Source organism: Vigna angularis, chromosome 10, assembly GCF_016808095.1.
Source record: "Vigna angularis cultivar LongXiaoDou No.4 chromosome 10, ASM1680809v1, whole genome shotgun sequence".
NCBI classification, from domain to species: domain Eukaryota; kingdom Viridiplantae; phylum Streptophyta; class Magnoliopsida; order Fabales; family Fabaceae; genus Vigna; species Vigna angularis.
The window spans coordinates 11230835-11254072 of record NC_068979.1 but is presented as its reverse complement, the minus strand read 5'-3'; the positions used below and the strand labels follow the sequence as shown (position 1 = coordinate 11254072).

Genomic DNA, 23238 nt, shown 5'->3' with positions numbered 1-23238 from the left:
GAAAGTTCTGCTAATTTGGAGGTTGAGGTTGAACCTCTTTTACTTGGGTCTGAGTCAGATATGGAAGAAGATGAGATTAATGATTCCAGTTGGTTCAATGGTGATGTACGTTTGGAAAGTGTACCAATCGTAATTGTAGTAGCAAAATATCGTCCTCTGGGATTGAATGAGTTGAGTACCAGTTTACTAACTTACTTAATTTTGAGTGATGAAATTTATCCAGTGAAATGATGAACATAAACAAGCGATGGAAATTCAAATGATATAAACAATGTTAGAAAATTGATTTCATACCTTTTCATATAATTTCCTCCCCTTTTCAATCGATGTGTAAATTATAATTATCCACTCGAGTTTATTTAGAGCTTGTTTACCCCTAATCCCTTAGTAAGCAAAGGTATCCCTTGAATTTGAATCCCCAATCCCTTAGGCCAATTACAAATTCAACAAGATCATGAAGAACAATCATATCTCAATTCAAACTAACTAGTCCTGCCCAATTTTCCAATTGTGACAGCATCTAATCTGTTCTAATTATAAACGCAAGCAATTCCCAATCTCCCAACTGTGAAACTGCTCATAGAATAGACATTAAAACATAAATAGAACACTAGGATAATTAAAATGAACTTAACATCAATTGAAAAAGGTTCAGAAAATATAATCCAAAGCACTACATCAATCCACTAACAAAAGGAAATTTAGTTCTGCATAATGGAAAAGAAAAATCAAAAAGCAAAAAGTTCCGCAAAAAGTGGCAGCCCAAAGCTCCAAGAAGAAGACGAAGAAGAAGAACTCCTTTGTTGTGCGTGAATACCCTTTTTGTCTCCCCTTCCACGTGTTTTTTCCCTCTCCCATCATTTCCACAAATTCCTCCTTTTTAGGAGAGTGGTTTTCCTTTTCCCTAACTTCCTCCACTTTTCCTTTAATTTAATCTCTTTAAATCAGTCATAAAAGAGCACAATAACTGCTCCTGGAAACTTTCACAGCCCATGGAAAACTTCCCACTCTACCTGTGTTCTTCTCTGCTTTAATTCTGTTTTCTTACGTGAATCCACAGATTACTCCACAGGTTGTGGGAACTTTCACAGCACAATTGTTGAACTTTTTGTTTTGCAACTCCATTTAGAAGCAACATCCACATGTAACTCCACAGGTTGTGAGACTGTTCACAGCTTGGTTATTGAACTCTCTGGTTTCATCTTGGTATCTTGTACATCAATTCTTCCCAAATTATGATTTTGGCACTTAGAATCATCAATCTACAATAAAAACACAAAATGTCACTGTATGATCCGAAACAAAGATAATCCATGACTAAATCCTTCAATGAATACAATTATGCATGCAAATGACCTAAACTAAGACATGAATGCAATTACATTTACTCACACATCAAATGGCGAATGACAATCTGAGGACTTAACTTCTCCTGACATATGTGATGAAGAAAGTGAAGATGAAGATGGGTATGGGCATTTTTCTACATTTATTATGCCAAAAAAATGCTTGATTTCAATTGGGAAGTGGGAGCATATTTTGTGGAAAAAGAAGACATCCTTGATGCCATCAAAAGTTATGCAGTAGAAAATGGGAAATATTTGAAACTTGTTAAAACTGATAAAAAAAGAATAAGGGTTAAATGTTTAGGATCAAAAGGAGAATGTCCGTGGAGGGCACATTTTGGTTTCATGGATGCAGTAAAGTCATGGCAACTGAGGACTATGGTTGACAGACATACATGCAGTAGGGAACACAAGTTGCGGCTATTCAATGCAAAATGGCTTAGTAGAAAATTGGAAAAAACAATCAGAGAGAATCCTAATGTAAAGGGAGTTGATATTAGAGATAAAATTACTAGGAAATGGAACATAAAAATATCTAAGAATATGGCTTACAGGGCCAAAGCCTATGCATCAGACGAAGTGGCAGGGTCCTTCAGTAAGCAATATAGTAGAATTTATGATTACGCTCATGAGTTATTAGCAAGAAACCCTGGGTCCACAATCAAGGTAAAAGTTGAGTCATATGATGGGAAACCAATATTCAAGAGGTTTTACGCATGCCTAAAGGCATGCAAAGATAGCTTTGTCTCATGCAGGCCAATCATTGGCCTTGATGGAGCCTTTTTGAAAGGCAGACATCATGGTGAGCTATTAACTGCTATGGCTCGAGATGCAAACAACCAAATGTTTCCACTGGCGTATGCAATCGTAGAAGTTGAGAACAAGGAGACGTGAACATGGTTTATGGAGCTACTGATTGAAGACCTAGGTGGACCTAAGGTGTGTTCTTCACTTACAATCATATCATATCAACAGAAGGTAAATTCCATTATAGTTATTGACTTTTATCTTATAGAAATGACTTTAAATCAATATCATCTAACTTTTTTTATGACTCATTCACAGGGTTTGTTACAAGCTGTACAAGATGTTGTTCCTAGAGTTGCACAAAGATTTTGTGTAAGGCATTTATATGCCAACTTCAGAAAGAAATTCCCTGGAAAGAATCTAAAAATGCTTATGCTGAGGGCAACTATAGCAACCTACCCACAAAAATGGGAGAATGAGATGAGAAGTATCAAAGAGGTGAACCGAGATGTTTTTTGACACTTGATAGTTATTCCTCCAAGGTTTGACACTCTCAGTTTACATAAGTTTTACTTAACTTTTACATTCTGATTATTTAACATATTCATTGTGTGAAATACATCTTTATTCAAGGTTTTGGTCCAGATCAAGGTTCACAAGCACAACTCAATGTGATACTTTGGTTAATAACATGTCAGAAGCCTTTAATAGTGTTCTGGTAAATACGAGGACAAAACCAATTATTACAATGTTGGAGGAAATCAGACTATACATGATGAAGAGATAGGCCACTAATAGGTCAAGGGTAACGTCATTTAAGTCATCAATTTGTCCAAAAATACTGAGTAGACTACAAAAGGAGGCACTACTAATAAAGAATTGGATTCCCAGGTATCCAAGAATTATGAGATATGTATATCTTTGTTTATGTTATCCCAGGTATCATATAACTAATATTGGCTTATGTTGACAACTGGTCTGCACAAAGGCTATTTGAAGTCAGACATGTGTCCCAAAGTGGGGACAAGTTTGTGGTGGATATAGATCAATATTCATTCTCCTACAGGAAATGGAGCATCAGTGAAATACCTTATGTACATGTATTGGCAGCAATGAGGTTTCTCAACATAGATGTAGAGGACTACATACTTGTATGCTTTAAAAAGTCAACGTATGAAGAAATTTATTCCTCCATTATATATCCCATTAATGGAAACAACATTTGGGAGGTAACCCAATGTCCAGATGTCATGCCTCCATAAAAAAGACAGATGCCTGGTCGTCCTAAGAAGGAAAGGAGGTTAGAGCAATGGGAGTTGAAGAAAAGTAGCACCAGAATGTATAAAGGGGGATTACTGAAGAGATGTGGCATGTGTAGGGAAGTGGGTCACAATAGAAAAGTTGCCCCAAGAGAAACCAAGTGCAGGAAGAGGGACAACAACCCAGTTCATTGTCTGAGGGTCAACCAGATGGAGAAGAACCACTTCAAAGTTGAAGAATGTTATATGTTTTAGTAGTAGCAAATGTAAGGGCAAAGTTTGATGTTTATCATCTTACAGACATGTGTTATAAACAATGGTTTATGTTTCAGTATGTTATAGCCTAAAGTATCCTATATATTGGTACTTGTATGAACAATGAATGACTACTTTTTGGTATTAATATACAAATCTTGAGTTCGACATTGTCAGTTTCTTTATTGGAAGTAAATTAAAATTTATTATTTATCATCATTGTGCCCTTAGTTGAATTCCTCTTTCAGTTGTTTATTTAGGTCCCAAGATAACAGTATTATTTTACTCGTGTATTGTGTATGTTTGTAGTTATGTGTTCTCAACTGTTGATGGAGCCTTTACTGTTTTACAGGTTCTATGACATAGAACACTAACAACCTCAACAAAAAATTTCATCTAGCTTTGAAGACCCATAACAGCTTTCTGCACACCAACTATCTTCTTATCACTTTCATTTTCAAAACTCTTCAGCAACCTCTCATCATTTGCTTCCAACACCTCACAGCTAACACTTTCTTCAATTCCCCAATCACTGCACCATCTGAAGTAGTTGCATCCAGCATTTTCACTTACCTAGTGTTACCAATGAGGAGCATTGGTAAATTTGAAGATAAATGATTTTGATGATGCTGAAAGATGATAGACTGCTATAATTGTTTTAAAAGATCTTTGTAGATTATAAATGTATTAGGAAAAGCCTTAAACGTGTAATACTTAGAAAAATTCGTATTTCTAGAGCTGTTACGCATTTAATCGATTATTAGAAGCTATAATCGATTATCCTGAGCCCTTCTGAAAAACCTCGTTGCTCTGGAATAATCGATTATTTCTCCAAATAATCGATTATCACTAGTTCTGATGAGAACTGCCAAAGTCTCTGGAATAATCGATTATTCCTCAGGATAATCGATTATCACTTTTGAAAAACCCTGTAACGGACTCAAATAATCGATTATCACTAACAATAATCAATTATCTGTAGCACTTATAATTCATCTATGCGAACTTAGACCAATTGGCTATATAAGGTAGTTCCAAAACTCTTAGAAGACAACTCTGAGCTTTTTAAAAATACAGTTTGTCTGAGGAAGTTCTAAAAAGCTAGTTCAAGTGCTTTGCCTGGTTTCGTGAATAGGAGAAGCTCGCGTTTCGTGTGTCGATAGTCAGAGCGGTTCTCTTCGAGTTGGCAAGGTTGTCATCTTCCAGTTCGTTCGTCGAAGGAAGGTTTTATCTATCTGTTTTCATTCACTCTTATTGTAATTTTTGAAACTGATTTTAGTGAAAACGTTAATCACTTTTTATAGTGATTAACAACTGGATGTAGATTCCTTTGAATCGAACCAGGATAAAAATCCAGTGTGTCAATTTTTCTACTCCCTATACTCTTTACTGTTTTATGCACATCAACTGTTAGACAAATTTTCTCTAAGAAAATTAAATTTCTAAAACAGACCATCTTATTACGAGTTTGACCGAACATGCTTTCCGCTTTATTAATTTATTCCGCTGCGTGACTCTATAACAGTACCGATTGTTCCGACAATTCGTGTCAGAGCTTGCTTTGATATTTTTTCAAACTTTTGCGAAAATGGTCGGTCATCAAACTCAAGTATATGCTGAGGGTGCATCCATCAACAAACCACCTCTTTTTACTAGTGACAAATATGCCTTCTGGAAAGTCAGAATGGAAATTTTTATGGGGTCTGTTGACAGAGGCATCTGGGAAGCTGTGCTAAATGGTCCCTATATTCCTAAAAGAACTGTTGATGGTGTAGAAGTAGAAAAATCATACTTTAACTAGACTCTTGAGGAAAATAGAAGAGCCTAATTTGATATTAAGCCTCGTAATATTATTTCATCTGTTGTAGTACTTGATGAATTTTATAGAATTTCAGTGTGTAAGACAGCACAGGAAATGTGAGAGGTCCTCAGAGTCACACATGAGGGTACATACGACGTGAAACGTGCAAGGAAGAACACACTAATCCAGGAGTATGAGATGTTCAGAATGCAACCTGGAGAAACAATATCTGATGTCCAAAAGCGTTTCACTCACATTGTGAACCACCTGACAGGTTTGGGTAAGACTTTTTACACTGATGAATTGAATGTGAAAATATTGAAATCATTAGACAGGTCTTGGCAATCAAAGGTGACTGCCATCTCAGAGTCTCAAAACCTCACTCAGATGTCAACAGCAATTCACTTTGGAAAGCTTCGTGAGCATGAGCTTGAGCTGAGAAGATTAACTGCAGAAGAGGATCAAGTCAAAAGAAAGACGCTTGCCTTCAAGTCTGAAATCTCAAAAGGAAAAAGTTCTAAGAGAATTGAGGACGATGATTCCGATGACGATGAGGAAAACATGAGTCTTATGATTAAGAAGTTTGCTAAATTTATGAAAGCAAAGGGAAAAGACACATACCGTGGAGAAAGGAAAGAAAATCAAGGATCTCCATCAAGCATTAAATTTTATGGATGTGGAGAAAGAGGTCATGTGAAGAGTGACTGTCCTAAGAATAGGAAAAGTGAAGAAAAGAAAGAAAGAAAGTTTCCAAAGAAGAAGAAAGCTTACATAGCTTGGGAAGAGAATGCTTCTAGTTCTTCAAGCTCAAGCGATTCAGATGAAGAAGCAAATTTGTGCTTAATGGCAGACTTAGAAGATGCAGGAAGCCAAGTAAGTGATTCTAGCTTAGAGTCAAGTGATGAGTTTGATTTACAAAAGGCATTTCTTGATTTGTTCAATGAATCTGAAAAACATGATGTTGCTCATAAAAAGCTAAAGAAAGAGCATAATGAATTGAAATTGAGGTATGAAAAAGTACTAGATGACGAAGTTGTTTTGAGAAACAAAGTTAGTAATATGGAAACTAAATTATCTGAATCTGATGTTGTTGTACAACCTGTTGAATGTCTATCGTGTAAGAGTCATATGTTTGATATTTACATTGTTGAGAATTTACTTGCAAAGGCAACCAAGTCTAATTCACATGTCAAAACAAACTTTACAAGAAGCAATGCTGGAAATAGAAACATGCATCAACACAAAAAGTCTAAAGTAAAGAACTTGTAGAGTTTGGGTAGAAAAAGGGACTTTTGTGAAAAATAAAGTGTGTGAGGTTTGTTGTTTTTACTGCATGAAATATGGTCACACCTCAAACAAGTGCAACATTAAACATTTTGGTGTTCCAAATGGTAAATATGCATGGGTTAAAATTGTGAAAGGATGTGCGTCTGCATAAACTAACCCCAAGGACCCATAATAAGATTGGGGACCTTGTTTTGTAGGAACCTACTAAGTCAAAGAAGTCATTGTGGTATCTTGACAGTGGTTGTTCAAGACACATGACCGGTGACAAGAAAAAGTTTATATCTTTTGAGAAGAAGAAGCAAGGATTTGTGACCTATGGGGATAACAACAAAGGTAGAATCATTGGAACTGGAGACATTGGAGGAGGAAACACATTGATAATAAAGGACATGTTATGTGTTGAAGGTCTCAAACACAATCTCCTAAGCATAAGCCAACTATGCAACAAGGGTCTCAAGGTAACCTTTGAAAGTGATAAATGCACTGTATATTTTAAAAATTCTACTGAGATTGCTTTGCAAGGTGTTAGGCATAATAACATTTACTTGATTGATATTGAAAGTGCATCTAGTCATAATATAACATGTTCAGTTGCTAAAGAAGAAAATCCTTGGCTATGGCATAAAAGAGCTACACATATTCATATGCAACATTTGAATAAATTGATTTCAAAAGATCTTGTGATTGGTTTGCCTAATTTAAAATTTGAGAAAGACAAAATCTGCTCTGCATGTCAAAAGGGAAAGCAAACCAAATCCTCATTTTCGTCTAAAACCATGATTTCAACATCAAAACCTTTAGAACTTTTGCATATGGACTTGTTTGGTCCATCTAGAATTAAAATTTTTGGTGGAAACTACTATGCTCTTGTGATTGTTGATGATTACACTAGATTTACTTGGACATTTTTCTTCACCTTGAAAAGTGAATCTTTTAAAGCATTTAAATCGTTTGCAAAACGTGTTCAAAATGAAATGGAATTGAAAATCAAAACTTTGAGAAGTGATCACGGTGGTGAATTTGAAAATGAATCTTTTGAAAAGTTTTGTGAAGAACATGGAATTGGTCATAATTTTTCTGCTCCAAGAACTCCCCCAAAAAAATGGTGTTGTTGAAAGGAAAAATAGATCATTAGAAGAACTAGCTAGGACTCTTTTAAATGAATCTAATGTGCCAAAATACTTTTGGGTTGATGCAGTTAGTACTGCTTGTTACGTGTTGAACAAAATGCTAATTAGGCCTATTCTTAAGCTAACTCCCTATGAACTGTTTAACGGTAGAAAACCAAATGTATCTCATTTGAAAATCTTTGGATGCAAATGTTTTGTTTTGAATAATGGTAAAGATAATCTAGGTAAATTTGATGCTAAATCTGATGAGGCAATCTTCTTAGGATATTCTTTAACTAGCAAAACATATAGGGTGTTTAAGAGAAGAACCTTGAAAATTGAAGAATCAATGCATGTTGTCTTTGATGAAATTGTGGACCTTGAGGTGAACCCTCTTGAGTCAAATAAACGAATTGCAGGTGATGAGGATTATTTGAGGGAAGCTCTTGAAGAGATGTATCTAAATGAAAATTATTCTCCAGAAACTCAAAATGAACATCAAGTAGTTGATCCTAAAAGCTATCAACAACCACGAGGACTTTTTCTGGACAACATCATCGGAGATATATTAAAAGGGGTAACTACTAGACACAATCTTAATCATTTCTGTTTAATAGTAGCTTTTGTGTCTCATGTAGAACCTAAGAACATAAAGGAAGCTCTTCAAGATGATAAATGGTGTGTTGATATCCAAGAAGAACTGAATCAATTTGAAAGGAGTGATGTTTGGGAACTCATTCCTAGACAAGATGATTATCAAATCATTGGAACAAAGTGGGTGTTTAGAAACAAGCTTGATGAAGATGGAAACATCACAAAGAACAAAGCCAGGTTAGTTGCAAAGGGCTAATGTCAAGAGGAAGGTATAGACTATGATGAAAATTATGCCCCAGTAGTCAGGTTAGAAGCAATTAGATTGTTACTTGCTTATGCCTCTTTGATGAAGTTTAAATTGTACCAAATGGATGTGAAAAGTGTATTTTTGAATGGTTTTATTAATGAAGAGGTATACGTTAGTCAACCTCCTAGTTTTGAGGATTTTAAATATCCTCATCATGTTTATAAGTTGAAAAAGGCATTGTATGGTCTTAAACAGGCACCTAGGTCTTGGTATGAAAGACTTAGTACCTTCTTGATTGAAAATGATTTCTCTAGAGGAAAGGTTGATGCCACCTTGTTTATTAAGAAAGTAGGAAAACATATCTTGATTGTTCAAGTATACGTAGATGATATTATTTTTGGGTCTACAAATGATTCATTGTGTGAGGGATTTGCACAAATAATGCAAGGTGAATTTGAGATGTCTATGATGGGTGAGCTTAACTCCTTCTTAGGACTGCAAATAAAGCAAATAGATGGGGGAACTTTTGTCTCCCAAACTAAATATTTTAGAGAAGTGCTTAGGAAGTTTGGTATGGATACTTGTAAAGAAGCCAACAGACCTATGACAACATCTTGCTATTTAGATAAGGATGAATCTGGTGAAGGAGTAAATGAAACCATGTTTAGAGGAATGATAGGATCCTTACTGTATCTAACTGCTAGTAGACCAGACATTATGCAAAGTGTATGTGTGTGTGCTAGGTACCAAGCTAATCCTAAAGAATCTCATCTAATTGTTGTCAAACGGATTTTGAAATTCCTTAAAGGAACCACATCTTTTGGACTTTGGTATCCTTCTAATGCTTCACCTAGTTTGATAGGTTATTCTAATGCAGATTATGGTGGCTGTAAAATTGATAGGAAAAGTACTAGTGAAACGTGTCATTTTCTGGGTTGTTCTTTAGTGTCTTAGCATTCAAAGAAACAATCTTATGTAGCCTTGTCTACCACTGAAGCTGAATACATTGTTGTCGGAAATTGTTGTGCCCAAATTTTATGGATGAAACAACAACTGGAGGATTTTGATATCTTCCTTGATCACATTCCTCTAAAATGTGATAATACTAGTGCTATCAACCTAACTAAGAACCCCATAATGCACTCAAGAACTAAGCACATTGAAATTAGACATCATGTCTTGAGATACCACATTCAAAAGGGAGATTGCCAAATTGAATACATTGACACTTTACATCAATTGGCTAATATCTTCACTAAAGCACTACCTAAAGTTAGATTCTATGACCTTAGAAGAGAGTTAGGGGTGTTAGATATGTCTTAAACTCTAGATTTATGAAATTTTCTCAATTATCGTAAGATCAGCGCTTTTAATCGATTATCATAGGATAATAATCGATTATTTTTGGCTTTGGCAAAAGCCTCTATACGCAGATAATCGATTATACCATAGAACAATCGATTATTCATATTCAAACCAAAAACTGGACATTCATGAGAAGATAATCGATTATCTTCATACATAATTGATTATTACACAATTTCAGGAAAGTGACTTATGAGCAGATAATCGATTATCACTTACAATAATCGATTATTACGCGATCTGTATAAAAAATATAGTCGTTACAGTGAATCCTAACGACTGGAAACGGTCATAAACGGCTAGTTTCTCCATTTTTCTTATAAATAGCCCCCTATAATCAATTAATGCTCACTTCTTTGCACCCAGAACACTGCTGCACCCAAATTTGAACCCAATCTCTTCATCTTTCTTCTTTCTTTCCAAAGTTTCTCTTTGTCCACTTCTCTCATGGCTGATTCAAGAAGAACCCGAAGGAGGACTGCTGGTGCTTCTTCCTCTCATTCCCGAAATGTTCGTCTTGCTTCCATCGAAGGTTGGATTTCAGATGAGGAGAAGCATAATGACTATGTCCATTTCTGGCAAGAACGACGAATCATGGCGGTAAAGTTCATCCGCCTCGACTTTTATCGTTTTTATGGCTTTCAATTTCCAAATCTGTTTCATGCTCAAGGACTTACCCATCTCGTGGAGCAAAAGGGGTGCATCTACCCTGATCTCATTCGTGTCCTCTACTTCAATATGTGTTATCGTGACGGCATCATCACAACAAAAGTGAAAGGTGTCCCTATAATTCTGGATGATGACATATGGACGAATGTCGCACAACTCACACTATGGGATGATGCTGTCAAAGTTCCATCTTGGAGTTCCGGACTTCAATCGTCTCCTTGCCTTTCAATCCTTTTTGTGTCATCCTGAACAACAAATCAATTGTCGACAGCTACTTGTGGGTGGATTCAAGTTTGAAGAAAGGATGATTCACTACTTAATTGTGTGGATCCTATGTCCTCATGCCACTAACCATGCTCAATGCTCGGAGCAAGATCTTCTACTACTATATGGGCTTTTAAATCACATCCACATTGATTGGCCAGCACTCATCTCCGACACCATGGTAAAGGCCAAGAAATATACTTCTTATCATTTTCCATATGCACTTCTCATCTCTCGAATTTTAGAATACAAAGGTGTAAGTGTGGAAGGCGAACTCACTACTGTCATTCAAGCAATTGGCACTGAAATTGGTGAGACAACATTTCGTCAAATGGGTTTTGTTGATCGTGGTCGTGTGATCATTCACAAGGATGATGATCACCACGAAGATGCCAATGACGTTATGGACGCCCATATGGTTGATCCAGTCCCAGCTGCTACCTGTGCTGATGCTGGTCCTTCTCACATGCCTTCCTCTTCATCCCTGACTATGGAGGAGCATTTTCAAACCTATCAGAACAACTGGAGGATATGCGTCTCTTTCAACAGACTCACTTTGAACAAATATATGAGTGGCAACAAAATCATGAAGAATTTGTGATCGACCAGTTCAATGACCTTGATACTCGCATTGGAAACATTGAAAATCACTTTGATCTCCAACCTCCAGCGAGACCACCAAGTCCTGAATTTTAGATTTAGGATTTTATGTTATTGTGCTTTAATGTTTGTTTGTTTTGAATTCCTAAGATGTTTTATCATGTTCATGTCTTACTTTATGTGCCCTTGTAATCTTTAATGTTTTCATGAATAAAATGATCTATTGTTTTAGTACATACATTGTTTAATTGAGGGGGAGCTCATATTAAGGGGGAGCATTATAACTCTTTTTGCTTATGATCAAAAAGGGGGAGAAATATGTGCAGTTACTACTAACTCTTAATGTTGTCTGTCAGTTTGTATCTTTTGCAGATAACCCAAAGTTGCTTTTAAAAAGTGATTTTTGATCATCATAAAAAAGGGGGAGATTGTTACCAATGAGGAGCATTGGTAAATTTAAAGATAAATGATTTTGATGATGCTGAAAGATGATAGACTGTTATAATTGTTTTAAAAGCACTTTGTAGATTATAAATGTATTAGGAAAAGCCTTAAACGTGTAATACTTAGAAAAATTTGTATTTCTAGAACTGTTACGCATTTAATCGATTATTAGAAGTTATAATCGATTATCCTGAGCCCTTCTGAAAAACCTCGTTGCTCTGGAATAATCGATTATTCCTCAGGATAATTGATTATCACTTTTGAAAAACCCTGTAACGGACTCAAATAATCGATTATCACTAACAATAATCAATTATCTGTAGCACTTATAATTCATCTATGCGAACTTAGACCAATTGGCTATATAAGGTAGTTCCAAAACTCTTAGAAGACAACTCTGAGCTTTTTAAAAATACAGTTTGTCTGAGGAAGTTCTAAAAAGCTAGTTCAAGTGCTTTGCCTGGTTTCGTGAATAGGAGAAGCTCGCATTTCGTGTGTCAATAGTCGGAGCGGTTCTCTTCGAGTTGGCAAGGTGGTCATCTTCCGATTCGTTCGTCGAAGGAAGGTTTTATCTATCTGTTTTCATTCACTCTTATTGTAATTTGTGAAACTGATTTTAGTGAAAATGTTAATCACTTTTTATAGTGATTAACAACTGGACGTAGATTCTTTTGAATCGAATCAGGATAAAAATCTAGTGTGTCAATTTTTCTACTCCCTATACTCTTTACTGTTTTATGCACATCAACTGTTTGACAATTTTTCTCTAACAAAATTAAATTTCTAAAACGGACCATCTTATTACAAGTTTGACCGAACACGCTTTCCGCTTTATTAATTTATTCCGCTGCGCGACTCTATAACGGTACCGATTGTTCCGACACCTAGGGCAACCCCATAATTGTTTGCCTCGATTCTTACTGGTTTTCGTAGTCCTCAATAGAGACTTCTCTCCACAATAGCAGATCGGCGAAGCATCATTCCTGTTCCACCCTTCATCTCCACGAGAGCTCACAAACCGCAAGTGCTTTCTTCCACACTCATTGCAAGTGGAAGAGGAACACGAATGACCCATAGACATTGTTGCGTCTTCTGCTTTCGCACTTCCCTGTTTTGAAACTTCACGTGCTTGCCAATCTTCAACAACAACGAACCCTAAAGACTTCGCGCAAGGTTTTCAACCACATTTCTCTCACAACCACATTCGTCTCATATTTTTAATCAAGAATGAAATCGAAATCCCATATTTAACTTCATTTTACCCTAAATCCTATATTTCAGAAATCTATATTATTCAAATTTAACACGTAATCCTCTCACTTGAGCAAAAACTTAACCCCGTTAACTAAATTTAACGGCAGGGCTCAATTGATTTAAATTACCACTTATAAGGACTCAATTGGGAATTCTAATAAGAAGGGGATCAAAATGGGAAAACCCCACATAAATAGGGACAACTAAAGGATTGAAACCTTATTATTAACTTGACTTTTGACATTCAAATACCACTACTTTAGTTATTTCTTTGGAAAATAGTTTTAGAAATACTTATATTGATATTTATAAATGGTTTTTCAGTCAATACCTTATAATAGAGTCATAAAAATTGTTATAATGAATATAAAATATTTTTGGACTAAATCAAATAAAGATAGGTATATAATAGATACATGTTGTACTAAATGACCCTCGGACGGTACCCGTTGACCTCACAGAACGGACGGTCGTAGCGGGTAGGTCTCCAGACAAGATTAAGGTAAAACGTTGGTTAAAGGATTGAGCTCTGGATTGGGCCTTGATTAAGGCTTTGCTAATCCAAGGCCCATGACCAAAACTATAAATACAGGTCAAAGGTAAGAGGTAGGCAGATTCATTAATTACGCATTTATTGCAGCACTTAAACTACTGATCGGACCATTACTGACTTAAGCATCGGAGCACCTTTGACAGGTACCCTCCCAGGCGGACTAGACGAACGGACTTTGGACAACGGAGGAAAGAATCTCACGAAGACCGGACGGAGGCAACAACAAGCGTGCAGATTTAGGTGATTCGACCCCATACAGGAACATTTTGGCGCCCACTGTGGGGCCGAGTGACTAAACCCAATGGTGACCACGAGAAACATGAGCAGCGAGAACCCAACCGAGATGATAAGGATCTTACAACAGTAGATGGAGAGTTACAGCAGCGGCATGAGGCGGAAATGGCGGTCGTACGGGCCGAGTACTCAGCTCGCGTAGCGTAGGAGTGAAGATCCAGAGCAGGAGATAAAACCGAAGAAGAGCGCGGCAAAGCCACTCAGGAAGGTGCTTCGGAGCATAGCAGCCTTCCTGATCCCACCTGGCTGAGAGCGCAACCTTGAGCAAACAGTTGGTGGTGAAGGTCAAGGACACCTCTGACCACCTACCATTTGTTCAAGCCATTATGGACATTCATATATTTGAACACTTTGTCCCGTCGTAGCTTAGCAATTGAGATGGGAAAACCGACCTCAACGAGCATTTGAGGCGTTTACTACTAGGATGACAATTCGGACAGGGGACCGGGCAATCTGGTGTCGGGCGCTCTCTTTGTCCCTGGAGGGGGAAGCTTTGGAATGGTTTAATTCCCTGCCTCCAAACTCTATAGAAAGCTTCGAAGGCTTGAAGGCTATGTTCGGACGACAGTTCACCAGCTGTTGCTCCTAGGACTTAACTGTTTTCGACCTGTCGAGCCTCAGGCAAGGAAAAATTGAGACATTGAAGGCATTAATGGACCTTTACCAGAAAATGGTCCGATGGGTGAAAGGCCTCAACTTTGAATTGTCCCTTCAGTATGTCCTTCCCGCGCTCAAACAGGGATCCTTTAGAGAAAGTGTTTGTCGGCGTGCGCCAAAGACCATGAAGGAGCTGCGCAAGCGAGCGGCGGACGAAATAAGGGTGGAGGAGATGAAGTAGTCTTACTGAAAGGAAGCACAGGAGGTGAAGGAGAAGGCGGAAGGAAAAAACCCCGGGGGGACATCAAGAAAGGTCGGGGGGTTCAGGCCGAAGGAACTCCCTAGGGGACCGCGCTTTCAGCAGTATACTCCGCTGAACGCCCCCCATTCTAGGATTTTGCAGGAGGCATTGAGCACTAAGATCATACAGGCGCCTAAGAGGCGCTGTACACCGCCCGACGCCGATGAAAATACGCACTGTTTATGGCAGCAGAACTTGGGTCACACCACAGAAGAGTACATAACCCTCAAAGATCGAATTGAGGAGTTGATCAGAGCAGGGAAATTGAAGAAGTACATTAGAACCGAGCACCCGAACCACCACCTTTACTCATCGACACGAACGCGCAGTCCGCGCAGGAGTCTGGTGAGGCGAGACAATCGGGGACGCTCACGACACTATGGAAACAACCATTCTAGGAGGGAGAGGCGATGCAGTAGAAGCCGGAGCAGAAGTAATGATCGCCCGTTAAGAGGTCATATCAACACCATATCAGGAGGGTTCGCCGGAGGAGGATCGTCCTCATCGGCCAGGAAGTGCCATGTTAGGACGCTCCGGTCGGTCAATGCCATACAGAGGCCTAGAAGGTCCATGCCGACAATTACTTTCATAGATGATGACTTCCACGTTCCAGACCCGGAACAGGATGATCCCATGGTGATCACGGCGGAGATAGCTCGATACGGGGTGAGTAAGGTGTTGATTGATCAGGGAAGCTCCGCCAACATCATGTACTGGAAAACTTTTCACCGTATGGACCGGTCGGAAGACCTTATTGTGCCGTACAATGAGCAGATAGTGGGCTTCATGGGGGAACGAGTGAACACTCGCGGTTATGTTGACCTCTGCACTCGTCTAGGAACCGAACGGAAGGGCGACGAAAAGATGGTTCGTTATTTGCTGGTAGACGCCAACACGTCCTACAACGTCCTCTTAGGTCGACCGTCCCTAAACACGATTGGAGCAATAGTGTCCACGCCCCATTTAACTATGAAGTACCCATTAGAGAGGGGAACCATTTGCACCATCAGAGCAGACCAAAACACAGCCCAGGAATGCTATGCAACCAGATTGAAGCTCTACCCCCAGATGACACGGCGAAGGACGATCAGTTCAGAGGTGGCGATGCCCGACCTTGATCCTCGTACTAATACAGACGATCGGATCGAGTCCATCGGTGAGTTAATGAATTTGAAAGTTGGATGGGGCGAGAGTCAAACTACCCGCATGACGGGGGGATTGGGGTTAGAACTGGAACGGGAACTACGGGCAATCCTTTGGCGCAACCGCGACCTTTTTGCATGGACGACATCCGACATGCCTGACATCCACCCATCTGTAATGTCACACAAATTGGCTTTATTCAAGGAGGCTAATCCGATCGTGCAGAAGAAGAGGAGGTTAGGCGCGAAAAAGAGCACAGCCGTCAATAAGGAGGTGTGGAAGTTGAAGGAGGTTGTCTTCATACGAGAGGTGACCTACACCACCTGGTTAGCAAATGTAGTCATGGTCAAGAAGACTAGTGGAAAGTGGGGAATGTGCACAGACTACACCAACCTCAACAAGGCGTGTCCCAAGGACTCTCACCCGCTCCCCAGCATTGATGGTTTGGTCGACGGGGCGTCCGGTCATCACATGCTTAGCTTTTTAGATGCCTATTTCGGCTACAACCAGATCCCGATGTACGCTCCAGATCAGGAGAAGACTGCCTTCATAACAGAGAAAGCAAATTACTGCTATGATGTCATGTCGTTCGGCCTCAAAAATGTTGGACCACCTATCAACGTTTAATGGATAAAATCTTTGCGGGGCATATCGACCGCTGCATGGATGTCTACGTGGACGACATGGTCGTGCGGCATATCAAGGATTTGGAGGAGGTATTCGGACAAGTAAGATGGTACAACATGAGGCTGAACCCCGCCAAGTGTACTTTTGGAGTAGCCGTCGGCAAATTCATGGGCTTCATGTTGATTGCCCGAGGAATAGAGGCCATCCCATATCGAAGATTTTGAGGAAACCCGACCTGGCCGGCCGAATGGTCAGTTGGGCGGTAGAGCTGTCAAAATTCGCGGTAGAGTTACCACAAGCTCCCCGTTCGAATGAATGGAATTTATATGTGGATGGTGCCTCCGGAAGAGTAGGAGGAGGCGCAGGGGTGGTCCTAGAAGGGCCAGACGACTTACTATTGGAGTACTCCCTCATATTTAAGTTTAAAGCGTCCAACAACCAGGCGTAGTACAAGGCTTTGATAGCAGGCCTCAGCCTGGCTCGTGATATGGGTGCACAAAGACTAACTTGTCGTACGGACTCCCAACTAGTCGTAGGACAGATGAAAGGCGAATTTCAGGTCAAGGACAAACAACTCCTCAGATATTTCCATAAGGCCCAGGCGATGACCAAGCAATTCGAAAAAGTCGACATCAAACATATCCCGCGCGAAGAAAATGTCAGGGCAGATATGCTATCCAAGCTTAGCAATGGAAAGGAAAAGGGACAGCTAACAACCGTGATCCGACAGGTCTTATCGAAACCTTCAGTACAATGTTTGACCGTCAACAGTGATGGTGGGGAGGATTGGCAGAGCGAAATTCGTAAATTTATGCAAGATCAAGATGTTAGACGCCCAATTCAACCAATAGATGCCCGCAAAATCGCGATATATGTTATCATCGGGGACGACCTCTACAAGAGAGGATTTTCGGCTCCTCTTCTAAAACGCCTGAACCGCCCGGAGGCGATCTACGTATTGGATGAGCTTCACAACGGCGTTTATGATTTCCACACCGACCAGCGTACCCTGAGGGCTCGCATCGTTCGAGCCGATTACTATTGACCAACAATGAAGGAAGACGCTAAAAATTTTGTTTAGAAATGTCAAAAATGCCAGGCTCATGCCAATATCCCACAAGCCCCGCCGAGCAAGGTACATACTCTGGTTTCACCCTGGCTGTTCGCCTAGTGGGGCATGGACATCGTGGGACCTTTCCCCCCCGAACGAGCACATAAGAGGTTCATCTTAGTCGTCGTCGATTATTTCACCAAATGGGTAGAGGCCGAGGCCCTCACAACAAAAACAACCCAGCAGGTACAAAAATTTGTGTGGAAAATAGTATGTTGGTTCGGTTTTCCACGGACGTGTTACCAATAAGGAGTATTGGTAAATCTTGAAGAAATTTGTTTTGATGATGCTACAAGAAGTTTTAGTTGAAGAAGATATTATAATTAGTTAAAAGCAATTTGTAGAAATTAAATGTAGTAGGAAATTCTTGTAAACCTTGTAAACTTGCATTTTTAACTGCAATAATCGATTATGATTAAGCAATAATCGATTATCACAAGTCTTACTTGAATAATCGATTATCACTTCATATAATCGATTATCACATTTTTGAAAACCTGTAACGGACTTGAATAATCGATTATCACTTACAATAATCGATTATTCATGGCAGTTGGGAGCTGATCTTTGGCACTCAGTGTACTTGGCTATATATTTTGGTTTGGAGAAATTAGAAAAAAACGTTGTTGAACAGAAGCTCTAGCAGAATACTGTTTGTCAGAGGAAGTTCTCAGAAGCTATAGTTCAAGTTCCCTTGCTTGGTCTCGTGAACAGGAGAGGCTCGCGTTTCGTGTGTCGATTGTCGGAGCAAGCTCTCTTCGAGTTAGCAAGGTGCTCTGCCTAGTCTCGTGAATAGGAGAAGCTCGCGTTTCGTTTGTCGATAGTAGGAGCGGTTCTCTTCGAGTTGGCAGAGTGTTCTTCTTCCGGTTCGTTCGTCGAAGGAAGGTTTATTTATCTGCTTTATTAACTATTTGTTGTAATCTGTGAAACATCTTTTTAGTGGAATTGTTAATCACTTTTTATAGTGATTAACGACTGGACGTAGATTCTGTTGAATCGAACCAGTATAAAAATTACTCGTGTGATTTTCTATTCCCTACACTCTTTATTTTTTACGCATATCAACTGTTCGATAAATTTTCTGAAAGAAAATTATTTTTACAAATTTATCTTAAAAAGGTGACCGAACACGCTTTCCACTCTCTTTCAAGTTTTTAATTCCGCTGCGTGACTCTATAACGGTACCGATTGTTCCAACAGGACGGTGGTGATCGAAAATGGCAAACAGTTTATTGAAAGAAAAGCTGGGGTTGTTTTATCAAAGTCTGGGGATTAGACATGTTACGAGTTCGGTTGAGCATCCCCAGACGAACGGTCAGGCAGAATCCGTGAACAAAACAATAGTGACTGAGCTTAAGAAGAGGTTGGGAGAAAAGAAGGGCGCGTGGGTGAACGAACTCCCTGAAGTCTTGTGGGCGTACCGATGCACCCAACATGGGACAACCGTCGACACATCGTTCGCCCTTACCTACGGCACTGACGTCATGCTATTAGTAGAGTTGGGGGAACTCTCCCTGCAGCGGCAACCACAAGACCCTCTACTCAACAACGAAGAACTCAGGGTGGAGCTGGATACTCTGGACGAACGCCGCGACCGAGCAGTTCTTAGGGCAGAAGCATGCAACCGAATGGTGGAGAGGAAGTACAGTACCAAAGTTCGGCCCTGGAGCTTCAAGGAAGACGATCTGGTCTGGAGAAAGACAAGAGACGCACGAAGAGGGCCCACTCACGTCAAGCTCGCGGCAAAGTGGGAGGGGCCCTTCAGGGTAACTGAAGACCTTCATAATGGAGCGTACCGTCTCTCCCACCCGAGCGGCAGAACCATCCCTAATACATGGAACGCTTCGCACTTGAAATTTTACTTTAGTTAAAATTATTGTAATATCTTCTTCATTTCAGACATATAATGTCATGCTCCGGATTTCCATTACTCGTACTACTTAACTACCGGCGCACTAACCAGAAACTAGGCGGCGAATGGCGAGTTCATAAAAAGAAGGTTTAATACCTCTTTTGGTTCCTCGAAAGGGTTCAAATGTTCAATTCGGTCCTACGTTTTTTTGGAAGTTCAATGTGGTCCCAACTTTTGTAAAAAGTGAGCAATTAAGTCCTTTTTGGTAACGGTGTTAATTTTTTAACGGGCCAGTTGACAGGGTAGACTAAAGTTTGCTACGTGGCTGTGTGAGGGTAATACGTGGCTGTGTGAAGGTAATACGTGGCTGTGAGAGGGTAAACGTGTGTATATTACTGTGGTTAAGAAATCAAAGGTTAGGGTTTGAGTTGCAGAGCAATTGGTCGTTGAGATACGAATGGCTTCTTCCGAAGGGTGTTCGTCGTGTTCGAAAAGTTGGGGCAAAGAATCTTCTCGGTGGTCCCATGGTTGTGGTGTGAGAGGAGGTGGGATAATAAAGTGTAGCAGTTTGCAGCTTTCAGGGGAAAAATGCAACTAAAGTTTAAATCTGCGAAATTTTGTGTTCACGGACAATAAACTTGAAAGGAAACAAAGAGTGCTTGATTCTAAGGATATTTCCTCATGTAAACAATTCATTCAAGTAAAGTTAAACTCCACTCTACAATTAAGCTTAAGTAGCAACATCCAAAGAGTAAATCATAATCTTGCATACCTGCATCATTATCTGAGAAATGGCATTTTCATTATTTATAAAAAATTGTCCGACAATCCTTCTTATAAATGTCAGTACCAATAACTTAAAATTTAGAACGGACACTCTTTACTGTGATTCTGATTAATTAACTCCAATTCAAGTCATGCTAAGAATCCGTTACAGGATGAAACGGAAAAGGTGTTGGATAAGAAAAACATAGGTCAGACAGAGCAGAAAAATACAAAAGCATCAGAATCATGAAAAGTGGAACACTTACAGAGGATTCTTGAGGTTACGAGAAGCATGAGTGAGGCCTGGAGGAGGACGAAGCACATGGGAGGAAGAAGAAGAAGAAGATGTTGATGATGAAGGGGCATGAAGTGGAGAGTCCACCTCCTCACACAGCCACGTATTACCCTCACACAACCACGTATTACTCTCACACAGCCACGTAACAAACTTCAGTCCACCCTGTCAGCTGGCCCGTTAAAAAATTAACGCTGTTACCAAAAAGGACTTAATTGCTCACTTTTTACAAAAGTTGGGACCACATTGAACTTCCAAAAAAATGTAGGACCGAATTGAACATTTGGCCCCTTTCGAGGGACCAAAAGAGGTATTAAACCTAAAAAAAATCACTGCCGCCCGGCACGCGTAGCCCGCAAACGGTTAAGACAATTGAGTGGTGAATGGCGAGTTCATAAATAGAACCACTGCCAGCCGAATCAAAAGCTAATAAGTCGAACGGGTGGTGAATGACGAGTTCATAAATAGAACCACTACCACCCGACTCCAGAACTCATAAGACGATCGGGAGGCGAACGACGAGTTCATAAAAGGAACCCTGTCGCTCAATTCCTATTGCGCGAAATCTAGTCCACTGACGGGGTGGTGAACGACAAGTTCACTTATAAAACCACTGCCACCCGAGGCGCCTAAGAAAATAAACAAGTAGGGAGTTCATAAAATGAAACCCCCACCGAACGGTCAAAACCAACGAAGTTTCTTATCAGCATAAAATTTTAACGAGCACGTATGTAAAGTACATTAAACGAACGATAAACAAAATGATCAGATGATAAGGACAGAGCTTAAAAACTTCAAATTCATTGATAAAAGTTCAAGTCTGTAATTACATCAAGAGCGAACGACCATCGGTCGGTAAACAAAACAATATAACCCTTTCGGGCCACAACTACCCCCTCCCCCACAAAAAGCAAAAGACATTTCCCTCTACGCTAATCACTCATCACTGTCGTCATCCCAACGCTCTTCCTCTTCAACCGCCACATCCTCGTCAACCGATGAAGTAACGACCGACATCATCTTCCCGTCATAGACATCTTGGCAAATGTCGAAACTGATGGCCATAGGATCCGTCCCCAACAGCAAAGCAGCCTGACGGAGCGCCTTATTGAAGCCCTCTTCATGCTCAATCTGAATGTTTGTGTTCAGAGTGGTGATTGCCTCGTTGGCTTTCTCCAACTCCCGGGTAAGACGATCCACTTGGCTCTACAACTCCTTTTCGCTCTCGGTCAACCGCTTTGCCTCCAGCTTTAGCCGCCCGGCTTCCTCAACTATCCGTTCGCTCCTAGCACGAGTATCTTTCAATTGTTGGACAGTCGTACTCAGCTCTTGGCGCACTTCGTCCATTTTCTCTTCTAGTTCGGACCGTTGCTTCCTGCACTTTTTATGCTCAAGTGTGAGGGCTTCCAGTTGAGCGCGAAGATCTTCCATAACCTTCTTTTCGGCGGCCAGCTCCGCTTGGACATCCTCGGCTCCACGCCAGTCGGCAAACTCACGAAGGTATCAAACTAGCATGGCCCCCCGGCTCGCGAACTCCAATGCGACCTTGGTGATGTTCTTTTCGGACATAGTTTCCATCACCGCCCGTTGAGATGAGCCCGTATGGAAGCTCACTCGCCCTCCCACGTTGAATGACGGGTCGAAGATACCGCCCGGCAGAGGGTGAGGAGCATTGCCCTCACGGCGACTCCTCTTCGAAGAGGATTTCTACCCCTCCTTAGATTTTCTCTTCTTTTCTAAGCGGGTAGCAATGGGGATGGAGGCCGCCTCGGACGACTCCAGGTTCACCACAGGAGCCGGTTGCACAACTCCAACCATCACGGGAGGATCTAACTTCACCACCGTCCTCGATTGTGCGGCCGTGAGAGCATGGTTTGAACCCGCCAACCGGGGATCCTCTTCTGGGATGACGACACGTAGCTTGTCTTGCGGGGCACTAGAAGAGACATGATATCTGAAAAGAAAACATAAGTTTAGCTAAGTTAATATGAAAATAACACACAGATAGTGGCAAATGCCGTACTGAACGCCATTTGGTCAAAATCCTCATGCCCAAGGCATTCAACTAAATTTCGGGCAGGGAGACGGCAGGATAAGGCATCAATGGTCTTAACCGCCTCTATCTCAACGTGGGTCATAACGCTGACCGGTACAACATTTATCTTAGCAGGGTCCCTTGTCCAATAAAAGGGGAACAGGGGATCGCCCGCTTCGGTGTGAAACTAGGAACGTTCGCCTTCTTTGATTATCACTTTAAAATAACGGTGCTTGAAATTTTTGAAGGACTCCGAGCACGGCTTGAATAGACAACAATCTTGGACGAAAGTTAGAGATACCCAACCTAGCTTAGCGATCGGCCGGACATTAAAGTAATGCAGAAAAATGGAGACTGTGGGACTGATCACTAGGGTAGAGCACATCGCCACAAACGCTTGGATGCAAGCCCAACTGTTCAGATG

General features: G+C 40.4%; 1 protein-coding gene across 1 annotated transcript; it reads left to right on the top strand.

Annotated features, from left to right (window-relative positions):
* The first annotated feature begins 1505 nt into the window (after positions 1-1505).
* LOC108334835 (uncharacterized) lies at positions 1506-2240 on the top strand. Its single transcript, XM_017570769.1, has one exon. It carries the CDS (start codon positions 1506-1508, stop codon positions 2238-2240), a length of 735 nt encoding a protein of 244 aa, XP_017426258.1.
* The last annotated feature ends 20998 nt before the right edge of the window (positions 2241-23238 follow it).